The sequence below is a fragment of the Hylobates moloch genome, unplaced genomic scaffold (genome assembly GCF_009828535.3).
Source record: "Hylobates moloch isolate HMO894 unplaced genomic scaffold, HMol_V3 SCAFFOLD_2, whole genome shotgun sequence".
In the NCBI taxonomy this organism is placed as follows: domain Eukaryota; kingdom Metazoa; phylum Chordata; class Mammalia; order Primates; family Hylobatidae; genus Hylobates; species Hylobates moloch.
The window spans coordinates 127,199,632-127,211,544 of record NW_026652277.1 but is presented as its reverse complement, the minus strand read 5'-3'; the positions used below and the strand labels follow the sequence as shown (position 1 = coordinate 127,211,544).

The 11,913-nt window shown below is 49.6% G+C and overlaps 2 protein-coding genes across 6 annotated transcripts in view; one reads left to right on the top strand and one right to left on the bottom strand.

Annotated features, from left to right (window-relative positions):
• Positions 1-112: 112 nt before the first annotated feature.
• SMPD2 (sphingomyelin phosphodiesterase 2) lies at positions 113-3,321 on the bottom strand. Its single transcript, XM_032156433.2, has 10 exons — positions 2,870-3,321; positions 2,588-2,684; positions 2,404-2,480; positions 1,965-2,058; positions 1,733-1,822; positions 1,407-1,489; positions 1,149-1,281; positions 952-1,056; positions 610-763; positions 113-513 (listed from the first exon to the last, which is right to left on the bottom strand). The coding sequence occupies exons 1-10, from the start codon at positions 2,917-2,919 to the stop codon at positions 125-127; spliced, it is 1,272 nt and encodes a 423-aa protein (XP_032012324.1). The 5' UTR covers positions 2,920-3,321; the 3' UTR covers positions 113-124.
• Positions 3,322-3,364: 43 nt separating this feature from the next.
• PPIL6 (peptidylprolyl isomerase like 6) overlaps positions 3,365-11,913 on the top strand; it is a 51,832-nt gene continuing 43,283 nt past the window's right edge. For 4 of the 5 annotated variants that reach the window (XM_058435468.1, XM_032156412.2, XM_058435471.1 and 1 more), the window contains exons 1-2: positions 3,365-3,589; positions 8,102-8,197. In XM_058435468.1, the coding sequence (XP_058291451.1) occupies positions 3,455-3,589; positions 8,102-8,197 (231 nt within the window). In that variant the 5' untranslated portion in view covers positions 3,365-3,454. The remainder of the gene's footprint in view (positions 3,590-8,101; positions 8,198-11,913) is intronic. The other variant, XM_058435469.1, reaches the window with a different exon arrangement.

The window sequence follows — 11,913 nt, the reverse complement described above, 5'->3', positions numbered from 1 at the left end:
GGGCATGTATCGGGACAGGAGAAGATGTGTAGGAGGCTTAAGGTCTGTAGTGTGACAGTCACACTGACCCCTGGCTCCCATGGCCTCTACAAGGAAAAAGGCAGAGCCACTGAAGTGCCAAGCTTTATTGTTCTTTAGCTCTGTCCCCCTCCTGCTGCCGCAGGAGTAGGGCTGGCTGAGGCTCTGGGCCCAGGTCCTGGGCCTCCCTTGCCCTTCCTAGCACATGCTGGAGCTCAGCCTGGGCCCTATATAAGCCATTGACCTCCTGCACGTGGAAGAGGTAGAATGCACCTGCCCACAGCACCAGCCCTATGCTGGGGGTCCAGAGCAGTATGGCAGCTTCCCCAGCCCCTCCTCCAGCCGCCAGGACACACAGCAGTGCCAGGAGAAGCAGCCCCAGGCCAATCACATAGCTAGCAAAGGCAGCCCACCAGCGAGCCTGAGCCATGCCCAGACCCAGCTCCGTCCAGGCCTCCTTTAGCACACTCATCAACGGCGACCTCTCTGCTGGTCCTACAACAGGGCAGGGCAGTGGGGCAGGAGAGAGTCAAGAGTGGAAGGGCTGCTTCAAGCGGGGCAAGAACCAAGGAAAGGGTGGAGGTGACTCACCATGGGTAGAGCTGGGGTTCTGCTGTGGGGGGCTGTGCCTCACAAACAGAGTAGCCATCAGGGCTTCATGATCAGAGAGGGGAGTGCCACTGTGAGGGTCATTGCCTGTAGTGGTTTCAAGACTCTTACAGGAGATGTAAAACCCAGAAACTGCCTAGGAAAAGTATAGGCCAGAGAGAAGCTTACATATGAGGGCCTCTTCCCAGAGAACCAGCTCCCGGCTACCCCACTTTCCACCCATCAGTGGTCCAAGACTAGACTAGCTGAGCAAAGGATCTACACAGGTTGGTGGCAGACAGAGAGACACAGCATATGAAAGCATGTTGAGGGGAGGAGCCTGACCTTGTAAAGCACGTAGTCAATGCGGACACCAAAGGGAAACGGCTTCAGCTCCTGCTGGCTGACGTAGCAGTTCTTGGGTACCATTGTGTTGCCTTCTTCAGAGCCCTAAGGGAATCATTGGCTCATGCTAGGATGTTGGGGAGATGGAGGGAGAGAAGCTGGGGATATAGGTGGGGAAGTAACAGGCAAGTCCTCACCTTGAAGTCCCGAGTTTCAAGGTAGGCATCACGAAGCCCTGTCCACTCCTTCAGCAGGCAGCAGCCCAGGTCTTCTGGGTGCATGTTGAGGTCTCCACACAACAGAACCACGTCTGCCTTCTTGGATGTGTGGCTGGGGGAACCAGGTTGGTGAGGTGGGAGTTCTTCCCTCACCAGCTCTTCCCCATGACTGGGGCCTTTTCACCCTCAGTCCCTGGGTCCCATCCCACTTCCCATTTCAAGCCCAGGCTCACACACTGGATGAACTGGGCCAATTCCCAAGCTTGGGCCACACGATGTGCTAGGTAGATGTCCTTCCGTCGATTGTATTCGGCATGGAGCTGAGCAAGATAGATGAGATCACAGCAGATAAGACTGAGGGTCCCAGGGGTATGTCTGAATCAAGCCTGTATCTGTCACTTGGCATGGTGTTTGGTATAGAATGGATAAGCCTTGCCCATTGCTTCCTTATAAGATCTTGCCCCCACACCTCACCCCCAGGTATGAAAGCTAGAGAAGTACCATCTCTCTGTCCCAGGACTGGGCTGCATGTCCCAGCCCTAGGCACTGCCAGCTTCACTCACATGGGTCACATAGGCGTTGAGCACCATGCCGCTTAGATGGAGCACCAGCAGCCCCACAGCCTTCCCACTGAACCAGTCACCATGATGGATCTGCAGGCAGAAGGAGATAGAAACTCAGGGCACCGCCACCATCTTTCTGCCCATCCCCTGCAGCTCTCAGAGGGCTGCCTCCTCTACCTTGTATTACTGGAGGTGGAGAAGGGAGGTGGAGGAGGTCAGAGGTCTGGCTTACCATGTAGGGGTAGCCATTGAGGGTGTAGATGTGCTGGGTGAGCTCCTGGATTGGGTGTTTGGAGAAGACACAGAGGCCACTGCCAATGATTCCGCTGAAAGCCAAGCCCTGCTTAATAACCAGAAAAACAGGGAGAGACACCCAGCCCTCTTCCCCTCCCTTGTCTTCCAGCTCTGATCAGCTATTTTTTTCTTTTTCTACTGCTGAGACTAGCCCTAGAACAAAGGCGACAGCCTTTGGAGGAGTATAGGGCAGCCAGAAAACAAAGGTGAAATGGGCTGAAGTCATAGGACCTTCCTGGTTTACCCTTCTCCTTCTCTCACATCCAGAGGGAGAGGACGCTGGAGGAGACTGGAAGGTGCAGGCAGGACAGGGAAGGGCTGGCAGGGCCAAGAGCCTCCTGGGATGAGAAAAGGCTTCAGGCCAGTGGGCTTCTCACCTCCGGAAGTGGTGTGCAGCTGGGTAGGTAGGCGACAGTTTCTGTCTCAGGTACTGGAAGTCCTGCTCACTCCACACCTGAGGGCAGCGGTGAGGATGCCTGCTTGGCCTTTCCCCAGGGGGAAGGTCTGTCCCCAGGTGCCCTCCTCCCAGCCCGGGTTCCGCACGGTGCCGCACAATCTCACCTCCTCCAGCAAAGCCAGGTCGAAGCTCTCCTGGTTCAGAAAGTCTCCCAGGCGCCTCATGCGGTCGGCCCGGTGCTTGCTCAAGTACGGAATGCCCCTAAGGAAGGGAAGAGCGGGGCAGGGGAGGTGACTGCTGGGACCACCGGCGCTGGGGCCAGATGTGGACTTTGGAGGTTCGGGTTTTCCCTACACCCTGAGATCGTGAGGCGGGATGGGGGGAAGAAGGCTGCATGGGTGCGAACGGAAGGTGGCCCCCAGACCGCACTCCGCGGACGCACTCACCAGCAGTTGAGGTTGAAGATCCGCAGTCGCAGGGAGAAGTTGGGCTTCATGGTTGGGGCGCTCCAGGGGCGCGAGGCGGCTCGAGCTCTCCAGCGACGGCCGCGGTGGGGACGGGGGCGGCCGGCGGCGCCTTCTCCCCGGGCCGTTCCTTCCTCGCGGGCGGCGCGCACAGGTGGGCACCAAGCCCGCGTGGCTCAGGCCGGGCCCGACTCCCGCGTTCCCCCGGCAACCGGCCGTTTGCTCCCAATCAGGCGGGCCGCCAACCCGGAAAGGCCATCCGCTGCCGAAATCCGGGCGCCCAGGCTCGGCGAGGGCCGCGCGCGAGGACCCTGCGGGTCCGGAGGGCGCCCCCTGGTGGGCGGCTCCCGGTTTCTTTTCCTCCAAGCTGGTCCCCGGCCGCGGTCGCGGCCGCCCGCGCGCCAGCAGCCCAGCAACAGGCGCAAAGTTGAGGAAAGGCCCGGCCGCCACGGGCCGCCCTCGGCCCCGCCCCTGGGCCCCGCCTTCTGCGAGCGGCGGAGGCGGGTCCGCGCGGTTGCCGGAGCGACGCGCAGTGTTTGGGGTCACCGGGCATCCCCGGGCGCGGCCATGGCAAGGCCGCAGCCCTGCGGGCCCCCGCACGCTAGGTGCGGCTCGCCCTCGCTGCCCGAGCGGCCGCTGCAGGTGAAGGTGGTGGGGCTCTTCAGTTGCCCCAACTTTCAGATTGCGAAGACCGCCGCTGAGGTAACCACAGAGAAACCTCTGTCGTGGGCGGCCCTCCCCGCTACCCGCTCTCGGCCGCGTGACTGCAGGCGCGGCGCCTCCTCGAGGCGGCGGGGGTCGAGGCCTCACCGGCCGAGGAAGGGGCTAGCGTGTCCTGGCCGGGCGGGATCCGTCCGGAGGACCGGGAGGAGAGTATAGGGGGCCAAGTGCGGGTCCGGGGGCGGGCGTTCGACTTGGCGACCTTTAAAGGGAGCGAAGGAAGGGTTCAGAACCGTGCTGGGAGATAAGGTAATCCCCTCCGAAAACACACACACACACCCCCGCAGATTTTGTTCTACGTCAATTTTTTATTTAATTATAGATTTTAAAATTTATGGAAAAATGATTACTATATAACTAGCTAATTTTTACAACCTCGCCACCTCGGCCCAAGCGATTTTTGTAAACTATTCATGCGGGGAGGTTCTTTTCTTTGAATTTTATAGAGCCGTCACTGCGTTCCAATCGAACCAGATGCTTCTTCACAAGTGCTTTGGAAAATCGTTTCTTTGTAAACACTCAGAACGATACTAAAGGAAAAGCACTTGAGAAAACTGGAAGAATTTGGCCAGATCAGTTATGCTGCAGCACACTTACAACTTGAAATGCAGGAGAAATGTATGAAATATCGGCATGTAGAATTCAGCCCTTCTTACAGGGTTTGCTCCAGAAAGAAATGCTGTCCATGGCAAACTTCTCGCCGAACCTCACTTGACTCCAGGACCATGCCTTAATTAATGTTTTTAACTCCCGAAGTACCCAGCTGGATACTTGACAACAAAATGTTCCCAAATAGAAGATATCTTGGCGCAGTGACTCACGCCTGTAATCTCAGCACTTTGGGAGGCAGACGCGGAGTTCTAGACCAGCCTGGCCAACATGATGAAACCCCGTTTCTACTAAAAATAAAAAAATTAGCCGGGCGTGGTGGCAGTCGTCTGTAATCCCAGCTACTCAGGAGGCTGAGGCACAAGAATCGCTTGAACCCGGGAGGCGGAGGTTGCAGTGAGCTGAGATCGCGCCATTGCCCTCCAGCCTGGGCGACAGAGCCAGACCCCGTCTCAAAATAAATAAATAATGAAAAGAAAAGTGATCAGAAGTCTGTGAAAATAATACACGAATCATCAAAAGTAGAAATTGTGGTCTGTGTTTCTTGGGCAGACGGGATCAGCAACCTTTTATTACCAAAGTGAATGGCCATGAAGTTAATTACAAAGTTAATGTATTTAATGAGTTTCGGGGATTTTTTTTTCTTTTTTTTCGCTTTTTTTCTGAAGGCACATTTTCTGTGCCTACTCCACATTGTAAAGAAAGTGTTGACAAGTTTTTTTCTGTAAAGTCCAGATAATAAATATATTAGGCCTTCTTGGCAATAGGGTCTCAGTCACACCTGTTTAGCTTTGTCCTGTGTTGCAAAAGCAGACACAGAGATGGAAATGAATGACAGTATTCCAGTAAAACCATATTATGGACACTGAATTTGACTTGCGTATCATTTTCACATAACATGAAATTTTTTTTTTTTTTTTTTTTTTTTTTTGAGACGGAGTCTCGCTCTGTCGCCCAGGCTGGAGTGCAGTGGTGAGATCTCGGCTCACTGCAAGCTCCGCCTCCCGGGTTCACGCCATTCTCCTGCCTCAGCCTCTCCCAGTAGCTGGGACTACAGGCGCCTGCCACTATGCCCGGCTAATTTTTTGTATTTTTAGTAGAGACGGGGTTTCACCGTGGTCTCGATCTCCTGACCTCGTGATCCGCCCGCCTCAGCCTCCCAAAGTGCTGGGTGCTCACAAGCGTGAGCCACCGCGCCCGGCCATGAAATATTCTTTTGATTTTTTAAAACTGTTTACAGGCCGAGTGCGGTGGCTCATGCCTGTAATCCCAGCACTTTGGGAGGCTGAGGCAGGTAGATCATGAAATCAGGAGTTCAAGACCAGCCTGGCCAACGTGGTGAAACCCCATCTACACTAAAAATACAAAAATTATCCAGGCATGGTGGCGGGCGCCTGTAATCCCAGCTACTCGGGAAGCTGAGGCTGGAGAATTGCTTGAACCCGGGAGGTGGAGGTTTCAGTGAGCTGAGATCGTGCCACTGTGCTCCAGCCTGGGCAACAAGAGTGAGACTCTGTCTTAAAAAAAAAACAAAAAACTGTTTACAAATCTAAAAATTATTCCTCTCCAGCCCCTGCTGTAGAAGACAGTAGGTCGAGAAAACAATATCTTTATTATATTAATAATGTCAATATTCCCTTTCTTAAACTTTTACTTACTGTAGTTATATTCAAATATGAAAATTCAGCTAGCTTTTTTTTCTTTTTTTGGAAGAGACGGGGGTCTCACTGTGTTGCTGGTCTTGAACTCCTGGGCTCAAGCAATCCTCCTTGACCTCCCAAAGTGCTGGGATTATAGGCATGGGCCACCACGCCCAGCCTCTAGTTCTGTCTTAATGGATATCTGAATGTATTCCTAACATGGTAATTTGTGAGCTATCCTGGATGTCTGATTAACTAACAAAGATTTAGATTTGTGTTGAATGTTCCCAACAGAAAGAAATAATAAATGTTTGAGATGATGGATATGCTAATGGTAAGTACATATTATATGTATCGAGACATCACTACCTCATAAATATGTACAATTATTATATGTAAATTTAAAAATAAAATTAAAAACAAAATGTAAAAACCAAACACACAAAATATTGAGATTTGTAGAGAATAAGAACAAATATTGCATACATTTTCATTTGGATATAGTCCGTTCTACAACAAATACTAAATTATTAAAAAGACATGATGTGTTTCATTTGAAAACTGCTGGATTTATAGTTTATTCCAGATGGTTAGAAATAGCAGTCAACCGGTCCAGGTGCGGTGGTTCACGCCTGTAATCCCAGCACTTTGGGAGGCTGAGGCAGGCAGATTGCCTAAGGTCAGGAGTTCGAGACCAGCCTGGCCAAGATGGTGAAACCTCGTCGCTAAAAATGCAAAAATTAGCTGGGCGTGGTGGCAGGCGCCTGTAATCCCAGCTACTTGGGAGGCTGAGGTAGGAGAATTGCTTGAACCTAGGAGACGGAGGTTGCAGTGAGCTGAGGTCATACCGCTGCACTCCATCCTAGGCGACAGAGCAAGACTCCATCTCAAAAAAAAAAGAAAAAGTAATCAACCTGCAGTATTGCCTCAAACTGAGCACAGACACTGGAACTGAGAAACAAGATGCGTCAGCTATTGCTTGGCGACAGAAGGAAATGGCCTAATTATTGTTGCCCTCTTCGTGAGTATTGCCAAAGTGGGCCACACTCACATCCTGGTTTTCTCTCCTTGGAATACTCACCCCTGATGGCCTGTGCTAGGCCAGCACCCTCTTTTGGACCAGGACAGGGCCTCCATGCACTGTCCCTAGCAGGGAAGGTACTAACCTGCAGCGGCTGTCACTTTTCCCTTTGGTCCATCTACTTCCCAAACCCACTCAGAAAAGAGGCCTGTTATAGCCTCACCTGCATTCTCTTGCTTTAGAGGGAGACAAAGTATAACGAATATCAAGAACCAAGCCTGGATTGCCAACCAATAAGAATTTTCTCTGATTCCTACAGACAATCTATGTCAAACTAAAACATATTCAGTATCTAAACCTAAACTGATTTCGTACTTGTCTTTTTCCTAAGGGGTATAACCACAACGTTATTATCTTTTTGGTCATCCCCCATTCATCAGTGAATTAAAGCAAAAACATTTATTTATTTATTTTAGTTATAAGTAAAGTGTCTGTAGATCCACCGAGGTTTAGCAAGAGTTGTACTTAGGGAAAAACCAGTCTTAAAGAACATAGCATGTCACAAAGCTGTTGGCATTAACCCATTTATGTATTCCTTTCTTTATTCAGCTGCTGTGTGCCAGAGATTGTGGCAGGTGGGAATATAGGAAGACTAAGACAGAGTTTTTTTTGTTTTGTTTTGTTTTTTTATTTTTTGTTTTTTGAAATAGAGTCCCACTCTGTCGCCCAGACTGGAGTGCAGTGGTGTGATCTCTGCTCACTGCAACCTCTGCCTCCCAGGTTCAAGTGATTCTCTTGCCTCAGCCTCCCGAGTAGCTGGGATTACAGGCACACACCTACCATGCCTGGCTAATTTTTTTGTATTTTTAGTAGAGACAGGTTTTTGCCATGTTGGCCAGGCTGGTCTCAATCTCCTGATCTCAGGTGATCTGCCCACCTCAGCCTCCCAAAGTGCTGGGATTACAGGTGTGAGCCACTGCACCCAGCCTCTAAGACATAGTTCTTGGCTTCGAGGCACTTATACAAATAAGCTCCCTGGACTGGGGAGCAACTTGGAGGTGAACACAAGGGCCTCTGACAGCGAGCAAGGAATATCTCAGTCAGACTGCATGGCCTGGGCATGTGTTGTATAAAACTTCTGGAAACCCTGTAAAAATTGGGGAACATGATTTTGACTTTAAAAGAGAACTAACTCTGAAATAATTATTCTATTTCGAAATCCAGAATCTGAAGAATAATCATCCATCCAAATTTGAAGATCCTATATTAGTTCCTCTTCAAGAATTTGCATGGCATCAATATCTACAGGAGAAAAAAAGGGTAAAGGATATTTGGGGTGTGGGGGATATAGACAACAAGCCAAGTTTTGCCTGAATTATTTATGCATTGTTTTGGAAAAACTGAAAGAGTAATTTTAGTGTAACTAGATTTTATTTCTCTAAATTATGTACTTTTCCTAAATTATATTAATCATTTACCAAGCTAGGTGTTTTGTTTTTGAGACAGGGTCTCACTCTGTTACCCAGGCTGGAGTGCAGTGGGGCGATCTTGGCTCACTGCAGCCTCAACCTCCTGGATTCAAGCAATCCTCCTACCTCAGCCCCCCAAGTAGCTGGGATTACAGGCACACGCCACCACATCTGGCTAGTTTTTGTATTTTTTTTAACAGACAGGGTTTCACCATGTTGCCCAGGGTAGTCTCAAACTCCTGAGCTCAAGCGATCCACCCACCTCGGCCTCCCAAAGTGCTGGGATTACAGGTGTGAGTCACTGCGCTCAGCCACCAAGCTGTTTGTTTTTGTTTTTGATTTTGACTACAACATTTGGGCTGGGTGCAGTGGCCCACACCTGTAATCCCAGCATTTTGGGAGGCCAAGGTGGGCCGATCATGAGGTCAGGAGATCAAGACCATCCTGGCCAACATGGTGAAACCCCGTCTCTACTAGAAATACAAAAATTAGCTGGGCATGGTGGTGCATGCCTATAATCCCAGCTACTTGGGAGGCTGAGGCAGGAAAATCGCTTGAACCAAGAAGTCAGAGGTTGCAGTGAGCCAAGATCCCGCCGTTGTACTCCAGCCTGGTGATAGAGTGAGGCTCTGTCTCAAAAAAAAAAAAAAAAAAGTGCAACATTTACAGAATTTTCCTTTGGAAAGCATGAGATAAAGGTAAAATCAATGGTGCCATTTGCCGCTGATCATGGTTAGTTACCCTGTCTCCCTGCACATCACTTATACTTCCTCTCACACCCTGGCACTGAGCAGGTTAATGTAGCCTGGCCCTCTTGGCCCTTAAACTCTGGAAAGTGTTGATGGTGTACATCACAGAGACAGCCAGGGGCTTCTGTGGGACTGTTGCCTAGGGAAGCTCCGATGACAGACACCAAGCTCCCACAGGGCAACCTTGTCCTAGTTGAAGCTTCCTTCTCTGCATTCTCCACTCTATCTATACCCTCAGAGAACTTCACACCTTAGGGCTAGCAGAGCTTGTCCAGGGATGATAGGTTTCCTGTTGGGTGACAACCTGCTCAGTTGGTAGTGCTGCCTGGAGCTTGTGATAAGAAGAATGCTAAGGTGGCATCCTGGCTTAGCAATATCCTGTGTTGGGGAGGGTGGGATGCTTGTCACCCCTGGCCTAGTCTTGTAGATGGTCCCAGTCCTAGTTTCCCTGCCCCACCCCATCTCCCCCATGGCTGATGAAACCTCATTTCCCTTGACCAGGGCAGTTTAGATTGTTCTGTGCTGGGTTGCACAAGGATATCCTGTGATCCTGTGATTAATTATCATGGAGGCAGCACGGCTTTATGAGACCACTTCATTCTCTGTTCAGTCACGTGAACTGTGCAAGACTGAATAAGAATACCATTTGTTAAGCCTCACATGTTCCTAGCCTTAAAAGATTTTCATTGGAATTCAAATAGAACCAAACACTTACAATGCTGCTTATTGTATGACAGACAGTATTCCAGACACACACACACACACACACACACACACACACACACACACACACATATATTCTTTTTTTCTTTTTTTGTAGAAACAGGGTCTCTGTTTCTGGCTTCAAGCAACCCTCCTACCTTGGCCTCCCAAAATGTTGGGATTACAGGTGTGAGCCACTGTGCCCAGCTTATATACATAAATTATAATCTTTCCAACAACTTGGGTGACAAACGGTCCTGGTTTGCCTGGGACTGAGGGGTTTCCTAGGATGTGGGAATTTTGGTGCTAAAAGTAGGATAGTCCTAGGCAGGCCACAACTGTTGGTCACCCTAACATAAAACAATACGTGTTTTTTTTCTTTTTTATCAAACTTATGTGACCTACCAGTGTCATGCTCTCCTCCCACAGGAAAACTATGATCTCATGGTTTGTGGTTTGCACCCATTCCTCTTCTGAATTCCCACTGGACTCTAGGAAATTGATGTGGATTCTATTCCCCAGTTTCCCTCCCCTTTCAGACCAGGTTACCTCAAGACGTTTTGTGTTCTCTTCCTCCTACCTTTCTCACGGGTCTTGAATGAGGCTTTCCAGTTCATCATTGCTGCTTCGTTCCACCTGTGATATTCCTTATCCTTCCTTTCATCCCCCTCCCTCCCTCCTCCTCTGGCTTTTTGTTACCTTAACCTTTTCTTCCTTCTCAGGGCAGTCCCTTGTCCTTCATCAGTGTAAGTATTGTGTCTTGTGTCATAAGTAGTGCTTCTTAGCACATTTGGTCTCTCTGAACTCATTAGGTTCAACTGGCCTTAGGCTTCAGCAGAATGAAGTGCCACCCTAAGTGGATGGCTTCAGGGCCATTGGGAAGGTCTCTCTCTCTCTGCTCCAAAGAAGGCAGCCTCATACTCTTAGTGCTGAAGGCCCTAGAAACCATCAGGTCCATGCTGTTCACGTGAGGCAGGCGAGCACGCCTCCCTAAGTATAGAGGAGACAGAGGAAGGTATTTACATCTTTAACCTCCAAATAAAACATACCTTCTACTGCATTTTTCCTACCAAGCTAGCTAAAATATCCACAATGACATTTTTTTCTCCCGTTTAGAAAGTTTTGGGTCCTGGCAGGGTGTGGTGGCTCAACGCCTGTAATCTCAACACTTTGGGAGGCCGAGGCGGGCAGATCACCTGAGGTCAGGAGTTTGAGACCAGCCTGGCCAACATGGTGAAACCCCATTTCTACTAAAAATACAAAAATTAGCTGGGTGTGGTGGTGGGCGCCTGTAATCCCAGCTACTTGGGAGGCTGAGGCAGGAGAATTGCTTGAACATAGGAGGCAGAGGTTGCAGTGAGCTGAGATCACGCCATTGCACTCCAGCCTGGGCAACAGAGCAAGACTCGGTCTCAAAAAAAAAAAAAAAAAAAAGAAAGAAAGTTTTGGGTCCTGTAAAATATGATAACACTGATAAATTTAAACACTCCAGAAAGTATCGACCCACTGGCTCTATCAGTGATTTATAGTTCAGCATAAGCAAGTCTCTTCTCTGCCTAGAAGCAGGTTTTGATGAGGGCATAGGAAGCAAGCGATAGGATATTAAATCTGCTGAGGAGAATGAAGCAAGTTGGCAAGTTGAATGTAAACTGTTCCTCAAACTAGTATTTCTCCAAGTGCAGTCTCTAGAACAGCAACACCAGCACCTCTTAGAGGTTGTTAGAAATTCACATTCTGGCGGGTTACAGTGGCTCACACCTGTAATCCCAACACTTTGGGAGGCTGAGGTGGGAGGATCTTGAGCCCAGGAATTCAGGACCAGCCTAGGCAATATAGTGAGACCTCATCTCCAAAATACAAATAAATAAATAAATAAATGCAAATTCTCAGGCACCATCCTAGAATCAGAATATCGGGGGAAAGGGAGAGGGAACTCAGATTCTGTGATTCTGAGAATCTGAGATCAATGAGAATCTCAGATTCAGTGATTGTCATTGCCCACGAAAGTTTGAGCATGGCTGTTCCAAATTATTCATGGTTTGCCTGACTGGTACTGGGTAATAATAAACCAGATCTCCTCAGAGGGGACGTCCCTCGAGCTCACCAGAGATTTAGG

Coding starts and splice junctions, on each gene's coding strand:
- SMPD2 (XM_032156433.2), bottom strand. CDS start 2,919: ATGAAGCCCAACTTCTCCCTGCGACTGCGGATCTTCAACCTCAACTGC. Junction 1,490..1,732: donor TCAACGCCTATGTGACCCAT/GTGAGTGAAGCT, acceptor TATCTTGCTCAG/CTCCATGCCGAATACAATCG. Junction 764..951: donor TTGACTACGTGCTTTACAAG/GTCAGGCTCCTC, acceptor TACTTTTCCTAG/GCAGTTTCTGGGTTTTACAT.